General features: G+C 51.0%; 2 protein-coding genes across 2 annotated transcripts; both read left to right on the top strand.

Annotated features, from left to right (window-relative positions):
- The first annotated feature begins 5216 nt into the window (after nt 1-5216).
- AMDHD2 (amidohydrolase domain containing 2) lies at nt 5217-13285 on the top strand. Its single transcript, XM_064725655.1, has 11 exons — nt 5217-5431; nt 6006-6142; nt 6811-6950; nt 7298-7352; nt 7733-7945; nt 8955-9043; nt 9910-10054; nt 10301-10408; nt 11087-11155; nt 11587-11688; nt 12072-13285. The coding sequence occupies exons 1-11, from the start codon at nt 5349-5351 to the stop codon at nt 12158-12160; spliced, it is 1230 nt and encodes a 409-aa protein (XP_064581725.1). The 5' UTR covers nt 5217-5348; the 3' UTR covers nt 12161-13285.
- A 531-nt stretch (nt 13286-13816) lies between these two features.
- On the top strand, nt 13817-21425 carry C14H8orf33 (chromosome 14 C8orf33 homolog). The gene is made up of 6 exons (XM_064725656.1): nt 13817-14249; nt 14900-14987; nt 17760-18442; nt 19904-19994; nt 20111-20257; nt 20377-21425. Exons 1-6 carry the CDS (start codon nt 14241-14243, stop codon nt 20565-20567), a joined length of 1209 nt encoding a protein of 402 aa, XP_064581726.1. The 5' UTR covers nt 13817-14240; the 3' UTR covers nt 20568-21425.
- The last annotated feature ends 1892 nt before the right edge of the window (nt 21426-23317 follow it).

The raw sequence follows: 23317 nt of genomic DNA, 5'->3' as shown, positions 1-23317 counted from the left end.
TACTCAGACACCTGGTGCTAGCAGTGCCTTTGGCATCAAACCAAGCTGATGTATCTGGAGGGATGTTTCACCTGGTTGGGAATGAAAATACATGTATGTGTTCCACCAAGGTACCTGTCCAGTGAGGGGTGCAAGCACCGTGAAGAGCTGTGGCCAGAACAGAAGGAATTCACTGAAGCTGTTTGGAGCTTCTAACCTGGCAAGGGTGCTGCCCAGCCCAGGCCTGGTGCCACTGTGTGCACCTTCTGGGCATTCAGGAGACTTTAGCTATGAGCTGCTTGTCCTGTCAGGGTCAGCAGTAATTATTAACAAAGAATGGGCTTATTTTTTGCTGTTTGCTAGAACACTGATCCCTATGCAGTCACCTGTCAGTGGGCTGGTTTTGCTTGGGCAGTGCTTTGCTTTGTGGTGGGGCTGTGCAAAGGTGTAAGGTGACTGAAGGAAAATCCTGCATGCCTGCTGAAGCAGTGGATGGTGGAAGGAGAAATTCTCAATCTGAATGGTTTCAGTCATTCCTTTCAGCAGCAAAAGTAGACTAAACCTCAGAATTAGGCTTTCCCCAGGGGTCATAAATGTTTATGGAATCTGTAGGTTGATTGTCTCACAGACTGCAGAGGGGGCTTTCCTGGTGCAGTGTGACAACTTGCAGCTGAGGGGTAAATCCCAATCCCGGGCTCTGGAGAGGATGCTGCATCCAGCCTGCAGTTCTACTGAGAGAAATTGAATTTGGCAAGTCAAATTGTGTGAAAGGCTAGGAGAGGGCCCTGTCTGGGGTTGCAAATATGCTTAACATTTGGTTCTAGCTTCTGTAAGGGGACCCTACTGCCAGTCTTGCATTTAAGGGAGCAGGTAAGCGCTCTCATCTCCAAAAGCAATAAGCAATTGAAAGGCCCCCAGTTCCAAGGTACCCCAAGATCCCTTGTAAGTTGGTGGCATCATGCAGAGGCAGTTAATAGGACCAGAACCAGTGCAGGGAAAATCCCTTCAAGGGCATTTTGCTTCATGCCTTAGAACATGAAACCTTAGTCATTAATGTACCCATGCAAGAAGAATAGAGCTGGGGTGAGCATGGATTGGGGGAGGATCACTTCGTGCCAAGTATCTGCAAATACACCCAGAGTCAGATTAATATTAGTCTGTAGTGCCTCAGCCATGACATGTGATGCTCTGAATCCTCTGTGATGACTCCCGGCTGGAAACTCCCATTTCAAGCCCTTTGCTGGTTCTATTGCATCAGCACGCTTCTCAAGTGACTCGCGGCATTAAGATGAGGGACCTTTGGGGTTTTTGAAATTGTTTTACTGCCAGGAGCACGGCAGGTCAGAGGGCAGTCCCAGCTGGCGGGGATTGGCTCGGTGGAGGTTTGGAGGAGGGGAAGGGGGTGGCAGTGCCGGCACAGCCATGGTGCCTTTGTGTTCCGTGCGTGGCTGGGAGCGCTGCAGTGAGTCAGCCCTGCGGAGGGGAGCGAGCGGAGCGGGGCCTCTGCAGCAGCAGCACCACAGGGCCAGGGCCAGCCGCAGTCAGTGCAGGCTCTGGGAGGTTCAGGACTAGATGCCAGAGCTGCCAGCACAGACAATGCCTCCACAGAGCCTGCTGACCTTGTTCTTTGTTAACCCTTTCACACTGTTTTTTGTTTGTTTTTTTCCAAAGGCAGCAATTTTTGTTTTCGCTGCTGTTGGAGAAGCATTTTTCAGTACCAGCATTTTATCTCTGATTGCTCAGAGACTGGCTTTCCCGGGGAGATGTGGCTTACAGAGGAGCATAGTAACCTGGAAAAGAAAAGCTTTGGAGAAACAAAGACCTTGTTATGACAAGCTGATCCCAGAAACGAAGTTGCTGTTTTTAATTACAGAGTAACAGCAGAGCTAATGACTGCAGCTCTCAGCAAACCTTGTTTCTTTCCCAGGCTGGCCACGGGATACTGATTGTATGGCATTCTGATGTTTCCAGCTGGCTGTACTGTCCAAACCATCACTGTGCTCAAGTCAGAGTTAGTTGTCTCTGATGCACAGGACTTAGTTTTACAGCTATTAACTATCTTTTTCTCTTGACATGATTAAATTAAACCCAGAGCACATCTTTGCAATGCCACTTGCCCTGAAATGGGAATTTTCTGTTTCACGGTCAAAGGATTTTGTCCCAAAATGCTTCTCCATTTTTGTTCCTGTTAAAGCTAATAGATGGTGTTATTATTTCTTCAGTGAGCTCCTGAGAGACACAGCTTTGCAACTTGTATCAGTGGTTTTCAGCCAAGCTGGTTCTTGTGTCACAACACAAAAGTACACAGGGAAAAATCCTGCCCTGACCTTACAGTATTTAGGGGCCGAGGCTTTTGGCACCCACACTGCACCCATAAGGTACCTACAGCCCCCTGACAAGCTGGGCAGGGTGCAGCTCCTGGAGAACTGGTGGCTTGTCTTTCCCATTTTCCTTTTGCTGAGGGACAGGCTGCTCTCAACGCAGGATCAGCTTTGGCTCTTCAGGATTCATCAGGGGGATAGCAGGGACTGTGTAAGTTCCAGAGCCTTTTCTGGCACTTTGAATTGCCCTGTCTGTGCTGTTACACCTGTGCTTTCTTCCTTTGCCTTTGGCAGAGGGCAAAAGGGTGACTTGAGTGGCAGAGAGTGAATTCAGCCACTCTCTTCTAATGGCTGTCTGCATGAGGTAGGCTAAGGACAAACCTTGGGAAATCATGTATATTCCCAAGATTGGCAGTTTGTTCTAAGCAGCCTCCATGGCTTCTGTGTGCCTTGGGACAATTTCTTACACATCTTTGTGAATGCCTGTGAAAATCAGAAGACAAGGCCATATTTCAAGAACCCCTGATGGAGCAGCAGTGCTGGCCCCTGCCCCGCTCCTGCAGCTGCTCCATGTGCTCCCAGCTCCTCCCAAGTGCACAGGTACAACTGCTCTTGCTGCCAGGCGGTGAACCTGATTTGGGAATTCAGCCAGATTAAAAATAACTCAACCTGAAGAAAAAACCCCACGTTTGCTAAAGAAAATGCAAAGCATTTTCACAAGCAAAACTACAGCTTGTGATTCCTTCTGCCTGTTACTGGGGCAGTGGAGGGAAAGAATATGGAATTATTCTTAGGGGAGTGTGCAGTATTGGCAATGCAAGACAGGGCTAATTTAATGCTGAGAAATCAAAGGAGAACATCCAAAAGATTCAGACTTTAGCAGAACATGCCACAAGCTGGGCTGGATGATGTACCTGCAGCCTCCAGGAGCAGATGCCCATTGCTTGGCACGGGCTGTTCTCTTCTCCCAGCAGCGCAGACAGGAGGTCTCAGCACTCTAATCCAGGCTTGGGACTGGCAGCCTGAGGATCTGTGTGGCTGAAGGGTTCTGAGGTGAAGCTCTGTCACTGCTCCAGGTGGGCTCAAAGGCAGGATATTTATGGTGGGTGTTCCTATCTCTGCAGTTGGTGTTTGCCTTTACCTCGGCGTCTCTTCCCCTGCCAGCTCGAGTCACTGTCACAGCCCTGTCAGCTTGTGTGTTCCTGGGGAAGGGACCGGTTTGGCCACAGGCAGTTTGGGTGCTATACACGCCTTCTGACATCCAAATTCGATTTAACAGCTTGGTTGGGCCCTTTCTTCTTCACAGACAGATCAGCAGGGCTGAGAGCTGTTTTAAGAATTCATCTTCTCAGCTTCTGATTTTGGGATCTCCTCCACCTGTATGAAGCTAAAAATCATTCCCAGCAATACAGTGCTGGGTGTCCCAGATGTGCATAATTTCATGAGGAAAACCTTACAGCTCATCCAGTTCACCCCTTGCCATGGGCAGGGACACTTTCCACTATCCCAGGCTGCTCCAAGCCCTGTCAGTCCTGGCCCTGGACACTTCCAGGGATCCAGGGGCAGCCACAGCTGCTCTGGGCACCCTGTGCCAGGGCCTCAGCACCCTCCCAGGGAACAATTCCTTCCCAATATCCTATCTAACCCTGCCCTCTGGTAGTGGGAAGCCATTCCCCATGTCCTGCCCCTCCAGGCCCCTGTCTACAGTTCTTCCCCAGGTCTCCTGGAGCCCCTTTAGGCCCTGGAGGGGGCTCCATGGAGCCTTCTCTTCTTCAGGTGAAACCCCCAGCTCTCTCAGCCTGACTCTAGAGCAGAGGGGTTCAGCTTTTGGAGCATCTCTGCGGCCTGAAACCAGTCTTAGCCTCAAATTCCCAAAACAGTGCTGCACATTGTTTTCCCAGCCTCAACCAGCATCATTCCCATCTCTTGCTTTCAGGCCCCTTTCTCAGCATCCTGCTGACAATAGGAGCAGCTTGTAGCGTGGGTAAGCACTGACATCATGGAATGATAAGCATGGCTCAAAACCTAATAAAAATCCAAGTCCAGGCCAGACAGGGATATTACATTCATACACAATTACATCCCCCATCACTTTTCTTTCCTAGGAGGGATTCAGCAGCAGTGCCAGAGCCTACATCACCTGAGTGGAACCATGCCTTATCAGCTTCCCTCGGGTACACAGGGGCTGGTGGGCCCAGGGTGTCACTATGGGCATCTTGGCGTGGAGGTCTCAGGATGGGTTCTCACAGGTCTCACAATGGAGTCTAGGATGGGGATCTCCGGATGGAGTCTCACGATGGATGGGGTGTCAGCATGGCTTCACGATGGGAGCTCATGACGGGGGTTCAGGATGGGGTCTCACGATGGGAGCTCATGACGGGGGGTCAGGATGGGGTCTCACGATGGGAGCTCATGACGGGGTGTCAGGATGGGGTCTCACGGTGCAATCTCATGACGGGGGTTCAGGTTGGGGTCTCACGATGGGATCTCATGACGGGGGGTCAGGATGGGGTCTCACGATGGGAGCTCATGACGGGGGTTCAGGATGGGGTCTCACGAGGAGAGTTTTCGCCGCCGCCCTTCTCAAGATGGCGGCGCCCTTCCCGTGATGGCGGCTCTCCGGAGCCGGTCACGTGCCGCAGGACGGGTGGGGAATCCCGGCACGTGCCAGCGCGCTCACGTGACTGGGAGTGGGCGGTGCCGCGGGGCGAGGCCGCGCCCAGACCACGCCCCCGGCCCCGGTGCCCCGGGCTGGGACAGCGCCCCGGGCCGGCGCTCCTCGGGAGCCGCGGCGGCGCCCGCCCGCCTGGCCCCGTGGGGATTGTTCCTCACAACGTCGGCTCAGAGCGCCGGGCAGGGGCGAGAGCTCACCCTCCGCCTGCCCCGGGGGCGGTGCTCCGGTGCCTCCGCCCCTCACCGGCTGTCCAGTCCCGCGGCAGCCGCTCGCACCGGAGCCGCGGCCTGGCTTTGCTTCGCCACTCCCGGTGCCTTCCCCCTGCGCCGGCCGCCAGGGGGTTCGCGCTTCCCGCCGGCTCCCGCTGCTCCGCGATGCCGTCCAACAAATCCGTCTCGGACGCGCCCATCGTGCAGTTCACCAACTGCCGCATCCTGAGGGAGCACCGGCTCCAGAGGTGAGGGCACCGGCGGTGCCAGAGTGGCCGGGGGTACCAGGGCTCTCGGGGGTACCGAGATGGCCGGCAGTACCAGGGCTGTCTGGGGGGTGTCGTGTTGTCTGTGGGTGCCCGGCTGTGGGGCTGCCGGACAGGCTGCCGAGCTGACCTGAGCCCTGCAGTGCCGAGGGACGGTCCCAGCTCCCCTTGTGCACCGGCTACTGGCGCTCCCCTTGCCGCGCTCTGCCGTCCCGTGTCCCCTCTGCCGGGTTTGGAGGGAGATGGGGTGGCTGCGGTGTACGGTCCCTGTTGTTTTGCCTCTTCTGCTAGCGCCTTGGTGTTTTGGCCATCATCACCACCTCCTTCGAGGGGCAGCCCATGAAAATCCCGCTCCTGTGAGTTTTGTAGAGCCAGAGCCAGGCAGAGAGGGCTGCTCGTTGTGTCCCAGCTGAAGGAGCAGCTGTGCTCTGGCAGACATCGCCCGTGGCTGGAGCTGCCGGTGGGATGCACTCTGCTCGGGATCGCTGGGGCACAGCCACCTGCTCCGTGTGCTGCAGATGGCACCAGAGCTTGGTGTCTGTGACTGTCCCTCCAGGGAGGACCTGTGGGTGCGAGAGGGGAAGATCCTCAACCCAGAGAAACTCTTCTTTGACGAAAAGGGCTCTGCTGATGTCCAGCTGGACTGCAAGGACAGCATCATCGCCCCCGGTTTCATCGATGTCCAGATCAATGGTACAGTGAAGCCACATGCACTCACAGACTGGGGGCATCCCGGGTTTGTCCATCCCTGACCCCCAGCCCCACTGCCCATGGCCACGTTTCAGTTGCTCAGGGGAGGTGTTAGTCACCCAACCAATGACAAAGAGCAATTTTGCCTATGGTAGCTGCTATTGTGTAAGTGATCCCCTTTGGCCAGGTGAGGGTTTCCTCTGGACTCATTTTTATCTATATTTTACCCTGCCCCTGCCCTGGCAGGATCCCTGCCCTACCCTTTCCAGGATGTGGGAGGAGAGGGCAAGACTTCCCATAGGAACAATAACAATTAACAGCAACAGCTCTGTTCAGAAGGAAAGAGGGGCTTGTTCTATGGTAGCTAAAGTTGGTAGGCAGTTCCCTTTTCAGCTGGGAATCGTCACATTTTGCCCTGCATCAAAATAAAAAGGTTATGCTTGCAAAACACTGGGTGCTGTGGGAAGAGCACTTAATCAGGGCAGTGATGGTGAGATTTGTACTTGTGGAACCTTGGAATGTAGGACAGAAGTGCTGGTGGAGCCCTCTGTGTCAGCACCCTACAAATGGAACATCTCCCTGCAGTCACACAAAGTCTTTCTTCAGTGTTTCTGGGTGGAGCACGCTCCTGGGGAAGCAGCAGTTTCACCCCTGTTTTGTTTGTGGTGCAGGAGGCTTTGGGGTGGACTTCTCTCTGGCTACAGATGACTTCAAATCAGGTATTGACCTGGTCAGTCAGAAAATCCTCTCCCATGGAGTGACCTCTTTCTGTCCCACCCTGGTGACCTCTCCTCCATCTGTGTACCACCAGGTAAGGAGCCTTCTCCTCTCCCATCCGCAGGGTGATCAGGGACTGAGGCTGGTATCAGGAGGTGGGTAGGCCAAGACTGGGATAGCTGCCAGGGCAGAAAAGCCATGGGAGTGAGGAGCTGGACTCTACCCTGGGTTTCTTGCCCTCAGCCTTTAGAATGCTGAGACAGCCATGTCTCCCAAGCAAGCTCTGCACACCAAGGCTTGGAGACGGCTTTTCCTTTGTGGGCTGTGATGGTCCCAAGTGGTCCAGCTACAAATCTCCCTGCAGACCTGACATTTGGGTCTGATTTGGCAGGCTGGGGGGCTGTATCTGTGTTGCCATGTCTGACAAACCCCTTTCTCTAGGTTCTCCCTCAGATCAGTGTAAGAAATGGTGGAGCCCATGGAGCAGGAGTCCTGGGTAAGTGGATTTGTCCCTCTGTGGTGCTACTCTAGGTGGGCAATTATCTTGTTCATGGTTGAGGTGAAAGAAGTTACAGAGCACAAATAGGGGCTGGAACTCTCAGTGGGAGGGATGCACAGGTGGGCACAGACCCACCTTGTCCCTTAGTCCATGCCTGACTTTTACTGTGTTTTCTGCTGTCGTACACACTGCTCTGGCCCCTGGAGCGGTGGGGTGGCTTGGCTTGGCCAGTGGCCAGCACTGCATCCTCACTGTGCTGAGCTCACAGTTGCTGCAGAAAAATAGCAAGGGTGTGACTGGAGCAGAGTAGACACAGCGGGTTTCTTGGTCCTTGGCAGGGGGAGGAAGGGTCATGGTTCTTTGTTCCTGTTTGACAGGAGCCCACCTGGAAGGGCCGTTCATCAGCAAGGAGAAGAAGGGTGCCCACCCGGAGCACTGCCTCCGCACCTTTGAGGCAGGCGCTTTCCAGGACCTGCTTGCCACCTACGGCTCCCTGGACTGTGTGCAGATAGTGACCCTGGCCCCTGAAATGAGGAGGAGCAGTGAGGTGATCCGGGAGCTCACCAAGCGGGGCATCTGCGTCTCCCTGGGTAAGGGCTGGGGCACCCAGGGCGTGGGGGCAGCTCTGGCCGCCCCTCCCTTGGGGATGTGGCATCTCTGACAGTGTCTCAATGAAACTGGACAGGGTGGGATTCTGGATGTGACAGACCTGTCACAAATGGGGACCTCTCTTGATGCTGTCAGTCTGTCATGGCAAGGGCCCAAGTTTCTATTGACTTGGGAGCCCCTGCAGTAAGCACAAGGTGCTGTTCTAACACAGGCAGGAATAGCAGTCTTAGGTGGAGGTTTGATGATGTGGAAGGTTCAAACTCTGAAGTTCCACTGCTTTAGGCCTTAGACAGGCGAAATCATTTTCCAAAGGTTACTGTTGGTTTGATAACTCTGTTTTTCAACCAGTAGTACTGTAGGAACCTCTCCTTCCAACATCTGGCTGGCCTCTGACTTAAAACTGGCTGCATTTTTCTTTTCCTTTGCTTCACAAACTCTTCTTTGTCTCAGATCATTGAAGATTTTTTTTTTTAAGGGAGGAAGTTATTCAGGGTGAAATTAAACCTCAAGTGAAAAGGGCATTCATACAGCAGGCTGTCTCTTAACCCAAAGCCACATAAAGAACTCCAGAAAGGCAAGGTTAGCCCACAGAGCTGCTGTCCTGTTGGGGAAACAGAAGTTTCTGGATAGTTTGATTCCCATATGTTTTCCGGGCAAAGTTCCCACTGTTGTGAGGGTGTCCTGTGATAATTCTCTACAAAACATTTAAGTATCTGAGGCCAGCAGAAAGGTGTATCATTGGACCTCAAACTCAGCCTGAAGACAGCACGCTGTGAGCAAGGCAGCTTTGTGACAGCTGTCATGTGAATACTGAAGGAGTTTGGGTGAAGCACCCACTCCCAGAATCCCCCCGGGTCATGGCCAGACACATCTGTGACCTCAGGCCAGGGTGGGCATTAGAGCATAGTCCAGTGATGGAGTGTCTTTGCTTCTATAGGGAAATCAGTGGAAAGGTGGGCAGAGGAATCAGGGGTTGGTCTGTGTTCCCAGGTCACTCAGTGGCTAATCTCTCCCAGGCTGAGGAGGCTGTGCAGCACGGAGCAACCTTCATCACTCACCTCTTCAATGCCATGCTGCCGGTGAGTCCCCAGAGGCACCTGTCCTGCTCCAGGGCTGCTTTTGGGCTTTCTCTCCTGCTCCCCATGGGTCTTGTTCTCCCCACCTGGTTTTGTACTATGCTTTGTAGTGAGGTTTTGGCACTGAACCTCTGGCTTCACATTCCTGTTGCTGGATCTGAAAGAGAGTCAAGGATGTAGCAGACTCTGGAAGTTCATCACAGAGAAGGACTAGGAAGTGTTGGTGGGTGAGAGCGGGACATGCCCTTGCTTTGTGCACCCAGACCCCCTCCTGTGTGTGAGCAGCAGGGAAGGGGGGATTCTACCCCACTCAGGTGAGACCCCACCTGCAGAGCTGCCTCCAGCTCTGGGGCCAACATCAGAAGGATGTGGAGCTGCTGGAGTGAGTATAGAGGAGGCCACAGAGATGCTCCAAGAGCTGGAGCCCCTCTGCTCTGGAGCCAGGCTGGAGAGCTGGGGGTGCTCACCTGGAGAAGAGAAGGCTCCAGAGAGACCTCAGAGCCCCTTCCAGGGCCTAAAGGGGATCCAGGAGAGCTGGAGAGGGATTTTGGACAAAGGCCTGAAGTGGCAGGACAAGGAAGAATGTTTTCCCACTGCCAGAGGGCAGGTTAAGGTGGAGAATTTGGCTGTGGGGCTTGGAGCCCTGGAAAGAGTGGAGTGCACTGTCCCTGGCAGGTTTAACAAGATAGTTGATGCGGTCCCTATTCATACTCCAAACCAAATGTTTACTGTGTTCAACTCAATCCCCGTGTTTTGCCTGGTAAAGCTGCCAGGCACTGTGATAGAGATGGCACTGCATTCCCTGAAGTGAAGTCTCAGCCAGTGTGTCCTGGTCCTCCACAGCTTGTCCCCTCTCTCCCCTCGAGCAGTTCCACCACCGTGACCCTGGCATTGTGGGGCTGCTGACAAGTGACAAGATTCCTGCTGGGCGGAGGGTCTTCTATGGAATGATTTCTGATGGCATCCACACCAACCCCGCTGCCCTGCGCATTGCCCACCGAGCCCACCCCAAAGGTGAGCCATGGCAGTCCCCACACTGTTACCAGCCACTCCAAGCACTGTGCCATCTCCCAGAAGACATTTGTGCTGCCCTTGCTGTCTGGAAGGTCACAGCCACATGTGCTGATCCCTCAGTTCTCTCGCTTTGGTGTGATGTGGCTGGAGACACCTGGTTCCTCTCTGGGAGGGTCAACAGAGCACAGTACTTGGAGCTGCAGGGAAATCGGCAGCAGTGTTGAGAAGGCCCCTTCTGTTCCCCAGGGCTGGTGCTGGTGACAGATGCAATCGCTGGCATGGGGCTGGCACCGGGTCGGCACACGCTGGGTCAGCAGGTAGTGGAGATCGACGGGCTGAACACATACATCGCAGGTAAGTGCTGTCCCTCTGCTGAAGAGCTGGGGACACTGCTGCCACTGGCACCATTCCTGAGGAGCTGAGCACACCTTGCTGTCCCTGTCGGTGTGTGGCAGCGTTTGTGCCACCCTCTTGGGTTTTGATGCCTGGTGGATCTGCAGTCACTTGGCCTTGGGGATAATGAAACTCCTGGTAAAGAGGAGAAGTGTGCCACCCTCATGGAGGATCTGGCCAGTTATAGCTGTCTGCAACATCTTTGAAAGAAAGCTTCATTGCCCAGTGTCAAGGGTGCTAGAGATTCAGGACATTAGTAAGGACAGAGAAATCTTAGAGATATTTATTGTCCCTTTTCTTCATTATAACACTACCACTTCCTGCTAGCTAAATTCCCTAAGTTCCAAATTCCCAAGCAGATGAAGACTGGGACGGTATTTCAGTGAAGGAGCATTCCTTTCTCCATTCCCTTCCTCGGGCAGCAGATGCCTGTGTTGTGAGCTGATTTCACCCAGTGCAGCTGGTCTGATAGTGGAGCTGGGGATAACACCCACATACCTGTTCCTGTGCTCCAGCAGGAAGTGGCTGCAGGCCCTTCAGCTTGCTCCTCCTGCAACACAGGACCTCTGCACTTCCCTAGTGCCCTGCTTCTTGCTGTGAGCTATGGGCACTGCTCAGTGCCATCCTGTTCCTTCCCAGGGACAAAGACCCTGAGTGGCAGCGTGGCGACCATGGACACTTGTGTGCGACACTTCCAAGAAGCCACAGGTAAGAGAGCCTTGTCCACAAGTTGCTGCTCCCTATGTTGACACAGGAGGAGGTCTTGCTTTTGCCAGATGTGTCCATTTCACCAGGAATGTTCCCTCTCACCTGAGACATGGTAAGGGCTCGGATCAGTGCCCTCAGATGAGCCCCTTTTTGAGGGGGAACTAATAGAACTAATGAGAGGTGAACTCTCCTGCTTCATCCTCACAAAAGTGCATGGTTTTCTCTTCTCCATACCCTAGGTGTTCAGTTTTCCTATGCCTGCTCTCTCCTGTAGGGATATTTCCCTTCCCAGCTCCAGCTGGCTGTGCTGAGGGTGTTCCAGCTTGTGTCCATCAACTGCCTGGTTGGGTGTTGCCTTGTCCAGGGGGATTGGGGCTGCTCTGGCAGTGGGGCTCTGGCTGCCCTAACATCTCCCAAATTCTCTGTCCAAGGGTGCTCGGTAGAGACCGCGTTGGAGGCGGCGTCTCTGCATCCCGCTCAGCTCCTGGGGCTTGAACATAAAAAGGGGACACTGGATTATGACTCTGATGCAGGTACTGGTGTGGGCACAGCACGTACTGGTATGGAGACAATGGTGTCAGGGCTCACAAGTGCTGGAGCAAAGCGCGGGCTGCTTTGTAAGCATATGCTCATGCCCTGTTTTGGTGGGAGCTGCAGGGAGACTTGCTCCACCTGGGATATGCTCTGGGCTTTTGCTCCAGTGGTTTTTCCCTTGGATGCTGGTGGTGTTTGGGAGACCCTTTGGAGTGCCCCCCACATCTCAGCTGAGCAGAAAGCAGAGCTGCCATTGCCAGGATTGCACTGCAGTGCCATCCTGGGGTGGGGAGAAACCCTTCCCCAATGATCTCAGCTCTCCCCAGCCAACTCCAGCAGCTCCATTCTGACAGCTGATTTCTTTCTCTCTTGTCCCACACAGATTTCCTAATGCTGAATGACAGCCTGTATGTGCAAGCCACGTACATTGCCGGCGAGGAGGTCTGGCGACAGGATGCGTCGGGCATGTGACACTGGGCTGTCCCAGTGCCCTCCAAGGCTCACTGGCACTGTGGTTAGCAGCTCTGGCAACCACCCCACTTCTCTCTTTTGGTTTTTTTTTCCCAATTCTTTCCTGCAACTCTCTCAAAGGAGCCTCATACCAAAGAGCTGCATTTTCCAGCTTCCAGTTACAGCCATGCCTGCTACGAATTTGTTGGTGCTCAGTTGGTGGTATGGGGAAAGAAGGCAGCTCTGTGCTGGCAAGGAATGCCAGTCCTGGAGTGACCTACAGGACTGCACAGCTGTCCTGCCCCACACAGGTGCTCCTCCACCATCTGACAGCAGTGAGGAGTTGTCCCAGCCTTTGCACAGTTTATACAGCACACACAAACCTGCTCTGCACCTGAGGCAGGCTCAAGCCATTCCAATTCTTCTGCCTGCTGTTTGCTTTGCTCCCAGGCAGCCATGACTTGTTAGACATCAGCTTCCACCAGCTCAGCTCGCAGCTCTTCCCATGACAAGGTTTCTGTTGTGTAAGCAGAAGCTGAGGATCATGTTTGGATCTCCTGACAGCCCTTCTGTCATGTGTCCTCAGAGCAAGGCTGCCACAGCTCGCTCAGTCGGTGTCCTTGTGGGGCTGAATCCTCAGGGCAGAGATCAAACCCAGGAATACCAAGGCATTGCTGGTCCTTTGTGCCTTTACCCTGCATGGGCATTGAGTCTACAGAGCTGGAGATATGAACAGCGTCCTGCCACATAAACAATGCTCCTTTCGCTCCTTGCTCTGTCTGGATGGGTTCTGCAGGCTCTGTGCCAGCCATACCAAGAAGAGCCTTTGCATTGCCTGATGGGTTTGTTCATTCCTCAGGCTATGGATGGGAAACTTTGCTTTAGGAGATGCAGCCAGACTGGTGGTGACAGGATCACAAGCCTTCAGTCCAGCTCAGGCACTGAGGGAGAGGAAAACTGCGGTGGGATTCTGGCCTTTCAAGATGGATACAATAACTCATTATTTTGTGCTCATTATCTTCTCCAATACTTGACTGTCAGATTTTTTCCTGATGCTGGGACACTTGTATATGAAGGCTGAGGCTAATTTCGACCCTACTCAATCACTCAGAATAAGCCTCGAGATAAAGTCTTAAGACAACCTTGGTTAAGGCTCAAACCACTGAGGTGTTTTTTGTAATGAGAGGGCTCAGACGATGGCTAAGTCTCAGTGAGGGTGGAGATTGTAAGGCAGACAGAAGTCACGTTGGGATTGGCAGAAATGTACCGATTTTTCCAGTACCATTTTATAATCTTTAGCAGCAACATTTCGAAGTGATTCCCCAGCACTTTAGAGCCCTTCTGTCAGCCTTGGAGAATTTCTAACATCAACTGCCAATGTCAAGAAAAGTTATAACCTCCATGGTTTGAACATTTGAGAGACAGCACACCCTGTGCAGTGACGCGCTGTGCTGCTGCAGTACTGACCTCACGGGGATCAGCTGGCTGTTGTTGGAAACAATCCAATAGGGAAAAATGCCTATGAAACAAGGTGTCTAACTTTTTATTTACAAAATTAAATAATCAAAAGGAAATCTAAAACAAAAATGGGAATAGACAGAACCAGTAGGTTTGTATTAACCTTTTTAGCCTGCCCTGGTGCTGGCATGGCTTCCGTCAGGCCGGCGTGTGAGGGGCCGGGGCTGGTGTGGGCGCTCCTGCGGGGATTTGGCGCAGGGAAGGCGGCACCGCCGGATCCCCGCGGCCCGCTCCGTGGGCACGCGTGTGTCCGGCACAGTGTGGGGCTCAGGGCAGCAGGAGGGAGGTGCAGGGGGCACAAACAAGGTGGGCGCTGGGGTCTGCGGCCGGTGGGGCCCGGCGCTCTCGGGCGGAACGGCGGCGGCAGCGCGGGGAGCGGCCCGGCCCGCCCACCTTGAGCCCGCGGCCGGGGGAGGACCCGTGGAGGGTCCGGGGAGCTCCGAGAGGCCCAGAGCGGGCCCCGAGCTGCAGCTGGTGGTGCCGGCCCGGGCGGGGCCGCTCCCGGAGCGCACACGAGGCCCGTGACCGGAGGTGGGCGGTGCGCTGGGGCCGCTTCCTCCGGCGGCGGCGTGGGGAGCCCGGCATGGAGCAGGTAAGGCCCGGCCCCTGCCCCGCTCCCGCAGGTTCTGCTTTCCCAGCTCTGGTGCCTTTCCCAATCCCTGCTCGTCTTATCCTCAGCATTCTTTTCGTTCCCTGTGTTTTAGTGTGCTTTGTCCCAGGCGGGCTGCAATCCTTAACTTCCACCTGCTTTTCAAGAGGCAGCCAGCGTAGAAGGATAGCACATGGGGCCTCAAGGGCTCGTGTTTAGGCTAAAGACAAATTCTGTGTGTTACCAGAGCTGTGCTAAAGGGAATTTCCTGCTGTGGAGACATTATGCCATTGCCTAAGCTTCAGGAAAAAATGAGAAATCTTCCATTTGGGCCTTTTAAAAAGGGACAGGTGGAGAAAAAGATGAAAAAGAAATCTGGGAAGTCCTGGCTTGCCGGGAGTAGTAGGGTTTCCTTGCTAGTAAGAGCTGTAATTTTTGTAATGTAGAGGGCTTGTTTGGTGCTCATTTGGTGGACACAGGACATGTGTCCCTGTGCTGTGTTGATTTATGGTATAAATGAACTGTTACACAGCACACTTCCAATGTAAAGCCAGGTCTGACCTCCTGTGAGAAGGGAGGCCTCAGAAAACTCAGTTTTGGAGGTGAGAGATTTGTGCTTCTAATCATTCTGCCTTCCCCACACGATGTCCAAGGCTCCCCCAGGTGTGTCTCAGGAGGAGCTGGAGTGGTGCATTTCACAGCTGGAGGCAGATCTCCATCTCACTCTGCACCCCAAACTAGGTATGTTCCTCTTTATCAGCCCACATCCCCCTTATTCTGGCCTTGGGTGTGATTTAGCAGATGTGGATGTTTTGCTGTTTCTTTTCTCCTTTATATTTCCTGTTCTTGTGTTATTTGGGATTTGTTCTAAACACAGGACAACACAGGGCTTTAAGGACTGTGTTTCTGGAAGCAGTTTTATCTTTCATTCATTTAGTGTTTGTTCTCCCTGTTTTCTGTATTCTTTGTCATGTTCTATTTTTCCCATATAATGACTTGGTTGGTTCTGCTACAGCTCTGCTTTTGTTTTTCATCTTAAGGAAATACTGTGCCAGCATGTCCGGCCCTCAAACACCAGTGGGTTTTTTTTTTTGTGAAGCTTGTTCCAGGGAAAAATTACACGGAAGATAAAATTCTATAAGGTCATAGTTTGATCTCGTTAGTGCAATTTGTAGAGCTGCAGACACATATCCTGCTGCTGGTCAGTACCTGCCCTTGGCAGAGCACTGTGAACCCTGGGTAAGATGCTCTGGTGAGGGTTTGCTGGTCCACCTGAGGATGGAGCAGTGAGTGACCAGGCTTACACCTTGTGCTTGAGCCTCAGGCTCCAGGAAGGATTAAGGCTTGTGGGAGAGGGTTGTGATTGTTCATCCTGGAGAAGAGAAAGCTCTGGGGAGACTTTAGAGCCCCTTCCAGTGCCTAAAGGGATTCCAGGAGAGCTGGAGAGGAACTTGGGACAAGGGATGGAGGGACAGGACAAGGGGGAATGGCTTCCGCTGCCAGAGATAATGCTTAGATCAGATACTAGGGAGGAATTGTTCCCTGTGAGGGTGGGCAGGCCCTGGCACAGGGTGCCCAGAGCAGCTGTGGCTGCCCCTGGATCCCTGAAGTGTCCAAGGCCAGGCTGGACAGGGCTTGGAGCAGCCTGGGACAGTGGAAGGTGTCCCTGCCCATGGCAGGAGTGGATGAGCTTTGAAGTTTCTGCCCAAGCTATTCTGTGATCAGACCATTTTGTTAGAAATGTGTCCTGTACTGTCCCCAGTGCCCAGCAGCAGGGAAGGCAGCTCCTGGAGGGGAAGCAGGAGCTGAGCACAGGAAAGAGGCAGCAGAAGCAGTGCCCTGGCCAGAAAAGAACCCTTTTGCACAGTGTGTGAGCCAAGAGAGCTGAGCAGTGCTGCTGATGGTACCCAGGCTCTGGTCCAACCAATAGGACCTCCTCTGGTGAGGAGGCTGGTCCAACATCTAGCCAGGAATTCAGGGTCTGAATCAATGAGCTGTTTGGCTGTAGCACTGTATGCATGAGGTACTCAGCTTAGAGTAACTCCCAGGTGAAGGAGGGAAGCAGCTCCCTGGAGCTTTCTCTAGCTATTGTTGTGTAACTGGCCTGGATTGCAGCTTGCCAAACCCCTTGAAACAGGAGTTCCTGTAGTCAGGACCCTGACACCAGGTGCTGTGAAGCACATCTCGCTTCTGTCCCACCACGGCATTGCCTGAGACAGGGAGGGGCTTGTCCCACCCTGCCCTGCCCTGGGGCAGCCTCACCTCCAGGGCTGGGGACACTTTGGGGCAGCACAGTATCAGAAGGGTCTGTGACTGTTGGAGTGTCCAAGGAGAGGAACATGAGGGTGGGGAAGGGTCTCAAGGGGAAGCCACAGGAGGAGCAGCTGAGGGCACTTGGCCTGTTCAGCTGGAGGAGAGGAGATGGAGCACAGAGCTCCCAGGGGCTGCAGCTCCTCCTGAGGAGCAGCTCCAATCTCTGCTCTCTGTGACCAGGGACAGGGCCCAGGAAATGGCTGGAGCTGTGTTAGGGGGTGATTTTTAGGCTGGATTAGGGAAAGGTTCTTTCCTGAGAGGATGGTCAGGTGCTGCAGCTGGGAGAGGTGGGATGTTCCCATTCCACAGTACTACTCTCAAGTTGTTCAGTGGCTTAAAATAAGTGGAACAAACACTGCAAGACCACATTTAGTGCTTCCAAGTTGAGGTCTTGGGCATCACTGTCACAGAACAGCTCTGTTTTTTAGAGAATTTGTTCTAACACAAAAGCTTTAGATTCTTGTGTTCAGGCTGGTCTGTAAGCAAGAGCAAGAGTCCTGCTTTTCAGGGTATTCCTTTTGTTTAGATTTTTTCCAGTTTTCCAGAGAAGAGACTCTGAGTTAGGTTCTGGAATTTGTCTTCTCTTGAAGGAAAGATTGCTAAGCCCTCTCTGTGCCATTAGCAGTGCACTTACTGCAGTGTTAGAGTTCGACTATCAGTAATAAGTTAAGATTTTTTTCCCTCTCTGTAGGAACATCTCACAGTATTTGAGCTTCTGGAAGCACTTGGAGTTCCCTTTCAATTGAATGCTAGTTATGGATTAGTTAGAGGTGATATGAACACAGAGCTCATTAAGAGAAGAGTCACTCATCAGCATCCCACTGTGTGGATTTTAAGGCCTGGTGCTGGTAAACTGCTTCTTGTCTCTCTTGGTGTTTTCTGAGTGCAGCAGAAGCACCCACACACATTTCAGTCCTGACTCCACTGCAGTCTCTCAAGAGAACAAAAGTCCATGAGCATGAGTTTGGCGATTGTCACCTCAAATGGGATGGGTCGAAGTCGTATTGGAGAAAGGTGAGCTTCAGCTGTCTCGGGGGATGGTGAGATTTGGTTCTTTTCTGTAGATTTCTTGGGGTGCAGCATTAATTGAGTCACCTCTCTGGCAGTGCCTTAGAGTGGAAGCTGCAGTGGCACCACCATGGTAGGAAACTGGTTCATTGGGAGCACCAGTATTGAAACAATATTCTTTGTCTTTTCTAGGCATGACCCCTGATGTTGTGGAAGTACAGCCACGCAAGGGGCAGACTGCAGATGGTGTGAAACAGTCTGAGCCAACCCCTGAGGCAAAGCCTGAGTTGTTCACATCATCTGGCAGCAGCTTCCGATTTGATTTTCCGCTTTCCAAGACCGACCCAGAAGCTGACCCTGGTGACAGTGGTGCTGAGCAGGTACAAAACAATGTCAGAGCCACCAAGCAGGAGAACTGGAATGGCCCCTTGAGGTTTGCTGCCTCTAGACAAGAACCCAGGTTTGCTTTCAACTTTGCCATCCCAGATGAAGACTGTCCTCATCTTCAGTTACTTCCAGGAAGCCAGCACACAGAGGACACAGCAGATTCTTCACTGCCTGCTGAATCAGCAGCTCTGCCACAGGCTGCAGCCTTGCAGGAGCCTGAGGTGACTCAAGTGACAAGGAATGCACCCAAAGAGGATAGAAGCCATGTCACATCAAAGATCCCCCAAACAGAGACAGCCCCTGCAGATGAGGCAATGACAGAGAAATCAACAGGAGGTGGAGCTGCCAAGAAGAAAAAAAAGAAGAAGCAAAAAGCACCTGTCAGTAAAAACAAAACAGAAGAAACTGAGACCAGCAGGAAGGCAAAGGTGGAACCTAACAGCTATAAAATTACAGATACTTCCCATCAGGATGAGAAGACCTCTCAGGTAATTAAATAGTGATGGAATCCCATTTTTTATAAACCCTTGAGCTAAAGAGACACTTTATCTCTCTGTACAGATGAACAATTAGCATACTGCCCTGAGATGGAAGCTGAAAGACCACATTTGGTGCTTACATGTTCCAGCAGCTGTTTGCTTTCTCTGCTACACAGCTGAGGAACCTGACCACAGCAAAGGAAGTTAATGGTCCTTCAGATTTGTGCTGAAAGATTTCATGGTTAGGCTTGTGACATCCTGGGGAGCTGGATGCCATGTTTTCTTAAGAAAATAAACCAGGAAATGGAGGTAGCTGTCTTTAGTTTGTGCCAAGCTGGTGCCTTGTGGGTGCTGAGCCAGCCCTGTAGCTCATGTGTGTGTGTTGCAGGATGCATTGCTTTCATAGTACAAGGAGCAAAGCCAAGGCACAGAGCTGCCACCTGGTGTAGCCAAGGACCTGTGGTTGAGCTCAAGGGTGCTTCCAAGAGGGTTCTTCTGTAGGGCATGGGCCAGAAATCAACTGAAATTGCAGGTTATGTGTAAACACAACATTAAGGCACACCCTGAGGTCTTCTATTCTGCTACGGTCAAGGTCTTAATTTTATTTCACTTTTCAGCACTGGTGTAAGTTTTACTAACAAACAGTGCCAGCTGATCCATACTATAACACAAGATTGCACAAAACCTTCCTTTTCTTAATATTTTACAAGGAAATTGCACTGAGTGTTCATCTGCCTCTGGAACGTTGCATCCAAAAGTCTGCTTTACCTGCAGTCCTACCGATAAACACTGCTGAGCACCAGAGACATAGGAAGAGTTGAAGGTCAGGTAAAGCCCTTCCAGTCCTTTGGAAGGAGACTGTTGTAGGTAAAAGGAGACAGTGTGAGGGCATTTGTATTTACATGTACATAACAGCTAAGAATTGCTTCAGTCCCAGGGTGCAGCCCTGTTTCCCTGTCCCACTGCTGAGTTAGCTTTGCTCAATGGTGCTTGGCTTCCTTCATCTCCATGGGCTTCATTTTCCTTGTCCCTCATGCATTTCTGGCTGAGCAAGCACAGAGGAGCTGAGAAGAAAGACTCAGCTTCTGATTTTGCCCATTGTTTGCTTTTTTAAATTTTGTACAGGTTTGAGGATAGGGGCTTTTTGTTGTTAATGTTTATTTCTCCCATCTGTAAGTTAATTTGAAAGCTGAACAGCTTTCCAGAAAACAGCACCTTCTGAGTAGCAGCCACACATTAAATCCATCTAATAGAGACAGTGAGCTGCAACTAAACATTTGCACAGTGCTTTTAGTTTATCTGATGAAAAACACTAGAGGGAAAATGTCATGAAGTCTATTAAGTGATCGCCAGAACATAATATTTCAGCTAGTCCTGACTTTATGGAGTTCCCTTTCATCCTGTGTAGCAGCTGCTGCTGTAACTTTTGGGTGATTTACTTCCTCTTGCTCATGTGCCTCATGTTGATAGCAGTCCGATGAGCAGCTGTGGAAAGAGGTGGACTGGTGTGTGAACCAGCTGGAACTCGGCTTGAAGACACAGAAACCCACTCCAAAGCAGGGTAAGTGTTGAAGTAAAGAAGAGTTCTCTCCTGGGGGCAGCACTGGCAGGAAGGCAGAGGCAGAGCCAGCAGGGAGCCCTAACGTGTGTGTGTGTGTTGTTTCTCCTTTGCTGCAGCTGAGGAGGCTCTCAGGGCCATCAGGACCCTGCGCAGTGACAAGGCTCCCCTGGTGAAGAAGCGTCAGCTCATGAGAGCCATGTTTGGAGACTACAGGAAGAAGATGCAGGAGGAGCTGTGCAGAGAGCTGAAGCTTATGGAAACAGGTAGGAGAACTTTGCATGGTGAGAAGGAAAAGGGCTTCAATCCTGCCCTATGCTTTGCAGACTGAGGCCTCACTGTATGAGATGACTGAATGTCTCTTATTGTTTCTCCCCTCTTTAAGCTGCAAAATCTGCCAGGATCGTGGAGTTGAAGGGAAGCAGCCACAGGAACGGCCAGTTCATCCGGAAGTGCTTGGGAGCTTGCAGAAAGAGCCAAGGTTCAGCAGAATCCTCTTCAGAGTCACACAGGACACTTAACACAGGCTTATTCAATTTCACAACTCCCCAAGAATTTCACTTTAATTTCTTCTAGAAAAGTCACTTAGACTAAAACTGTGCCAGATCTCCTGTAAATGAAGAATGGTGGGAAGGTGCTGTGCAGTAGGAAATGTCATGTGTGAATCTCTGGATCTTCTTCCAGGGTGCCTTATCTAGAAGTTTAAATGAGATTTGCCTACTATGCATATGACCCCAAAACTCAGCCTACATAAGTGCTCCTCTGTGCTCACACTGGAGAAAGGCACCTTTGAAGGGCTCAGCAGTGTGGAAGGATCTGCTTTCTTTCCTGTAGAATTGACATCAACTGTAGAATCTGTCTTCTATACCGTGAGATTTTTCTCTTTCTCCCATTGCTTTTAAATAGAGCAGAGCCTTTCTAGCAGCCAAGGTGGCAATGCATACAGCAGGGGATGGTTTGGAATCAAGATCCAGAGCAGTGAATAGCTGGGTGCTTCCACTGCCCAAGTCTGTGTGAATGCAGCTTCTGGCATCCAGCAAATAGCAGCAGTGTGTCATCCCTGACATGGAGGAGCACGAGCTCGGGGTCTTTGGGGAAAAGTGAGACCCATTTTTGCTCATTCATCTCTTTCACTGACAGGTACAGACCTGGAATAAAACTGCACATCATGATTTAATCCAGCCTAGAGATGTAAGGACAGTTGTTTCCATTAAAACTGGGAGATTTTTTGTTGCTGAAGCCAGGTTCTGGACAGCTAGGAAGGATGTACAATCAACTCTTAAATAAAGTTGACTTTATTAGTAGCTCAGTTACGACCACTAGTGCCTCAGAGGGAAAATTAGCTGCATGCCAGCCTTGGGTGGTCATAAAATAAACTGTCACAGCCCAAAGACTCTCTTCCATTTGATTTGTATTAAATTTTGGCTTTTTGAATGTGTGTCTCCACTCAATAAGGCTTGGGTCACTGAACCCTTCTCTTAAGTTCATGCAGAAGACTTCCCACCAAGCATATAAAATGGTGATCGGAGATAAATGCTGTGAAAGGCTACAAGGTATCAGGTGTCCCTAGGGAGCAGTTCTTTCCTGCCTTTTATAGCCCAGTCAGCCTGTGTGAAAAGTGGGAAATGGGAGAGCAGCCAGATTCCAGGGAATGCTGAGAGCAGCTGAGAGATGGTGAAAAATATTGGCTGTAAAAGACTAAAAACCTGATTGTGGCTCTAAAAACTTAATTTTATTACTAAGCTCTGATGGCAGGCAGTTGCATCTACAATACTTTTTTATTTCTTTTAAATGGTAAATATTTAAAAATAATATTTTAAAGAATTTCTGTCTGGGCATAAGAAGAAACTGAACCTGGGTAACATATGATGAGGAGAAACAGGTAATATGCATGATGAAGAGAAACATGGACAAATTAATTTGTCCCTTGTAAGTCAGTAGATGAAAACTGGAAATCGAGATTGGCACACTTTATTTGCCAAGGAGCACAGCTGTTACTTTGAATGTATAGAACAATCTTAGACAAATTTTTTTTTTATTTCCAGGATTTTACATTTAATATAAAAAACTGTGTCCTTGTCATGCTTTTCATGTTCTCATGCTGTTTACTGAGATTCAAGAGCATCATCTACATGACCTTGGAGCTACAGCTGTTTGCTTCCCTGGCTGATTATGCAGGAGATGTCTGGGAAATAGTTACTTTTCTCCTTGTCATGTCTCAGGTAAAGCTAGAGCTGCTAAAATATTATAAAACCCTTGCTGCAGAAGTATTCTGCAAAGCATTCTTACATAATTACCTCATGTTCATTAGGCATTCACAATTAAACTAAAGATACCAGTGAGGTGGACATTTATTGTAACCCGATCCAGCAGTTATCTTCAAAGGGGTCAGAGAAAACTCCATTCTAATATGAGAACACCTCCTTTGGTTTTCCAGAGGTCTGAATAATGCTGACCTGTAAAACCAGCTCATTTTCCCTTTTCTGTTCCTGGAGGACTTCTATCTGTGTTTGTGATGTATCAGTGTGATACATCGTGTTCCTGAGTGTCGTGTTGGCTCGGTTCCACAAGTCAGGCATGGATCTTGGACAAAGCATTTTGTCTTTTTTGCCTGCTCCCTGATTTTATAGTCAAGGTGATGCCTCCTGAGTTTTTGACAGATGTGCGCAAGTCACTTCATTAGTGATTGTATCTTGAAGAGGTGTCTGAAACTAGTGCTCTGTACTTCACTTTTAAGCTTTGCTGTATTATATTTGTTTGAAAGGAAGCAAGCAATTATATTCAAAGTTAGGAAATTCCATGGCTGCTCCATCCATCCTTTCCCCTTTTAGAGAGGCCACAGTGCAGTCTTAATGATATTTTTAAAACGCCGTGTTTTCCCCTTTTAGCATTTCTTTCTTTAGGATTTCAGTGCTCTTTAGGGTTTCAGTGATGTCCCTCATTACAGCAGTGTCAGGTTTGGATCAGGGCTTTGCTCTACTGGTAACTGTAATACCTGTGGCTGGAGGTTTGGTCTATGCCCAAGGCATTAATGATGTATAGCAGTGAGGGAGAAGGGAGATATTCTGATCTACCTGGACATCTCTGGCCCACTGTTCTTGCTTTGAGGAATGTGACAGTGGTCACAAGGGTTATGAGGTGAAGAGAGAGGCGAGAACGTTGATTCCATGTTCAGAAGGCTTGATTTATTATTTTATGATATATATACTACATTATAACTATACTAAAAAGAAATAGAAGGAAAAGTGCTCAGAAGGCTAGCTAAGCTAAGAATAGAAAAGAATGAATAACAAAGGAGCTCTCTCCGACTCTGTCTCAGAGAGAGC

Source organism: Zonotrichia leucophrys, chromosome 14, assembly GCF_028769735.1.
Source record: "Zonotrichia leucophrys gambelii isolate GWCS_2022_RI chromosome 14, RI_Zleu_2.0, whole genome shotgun sequence".
Lineage (NCBI taxonomy): Eukaryota > Metazoa > Chordata > Aves > Passeriformes > Passerellidae > Zonotrichia > Zonotrichia leucophrys.
Note: the sequence above shows the minus strand (reverse complement) of the source record. Positions and strands in the feature narration are given on the sequence as shown.

What these genes read in the sequence shown, in the direction of transcription:
- AMDHD2 (XM_064725655.1), top strand. Translation starts at nt 5,349, where the DNA reads ATGCCGTCCAACAAATCCGTCTCGGACGCGCCCATCGTGCAGTTCACC. An exon ending in CCATGGAGCAGGAGTCCTGG is followed by an intron (nt 7,353 to 7,732) that starts GTAAGTGGATTT and finishes CCTGTTTGACAG; the next exon opens with GAGCCCACCTGGAAGGGCCG. An exon ending in ACACTTCCAAGAAGCCACAG is followed by an intron (nt 11,156 to 11,586) that starts GTAAGAGAGCCT and finishes TCTCTGTCCAAG; the next exon opens with GGTGCTCGGTAGAGACCGCG.
- C14H8orf33 (XM_064725656.1), top strand. An exon ending in CACTCTGCACCCCAAACTAG is followed by an intron (nt 14,988 to 17,759) that starts GTATGTTCCTCT and finishes TGTCTTTTCTAG; the next exon opens with GCATGACCCCTGATGTTGTG. An exon ending in GAAACCCACTCCAAAGCAGG is followed by an intron (nt 19,995 to 20,110) that starts GTAAGTGTTGAA and finishes CCTTTGCTGCAG; the next exon opens with CTGAGGAGGCTCTCAGGGCC.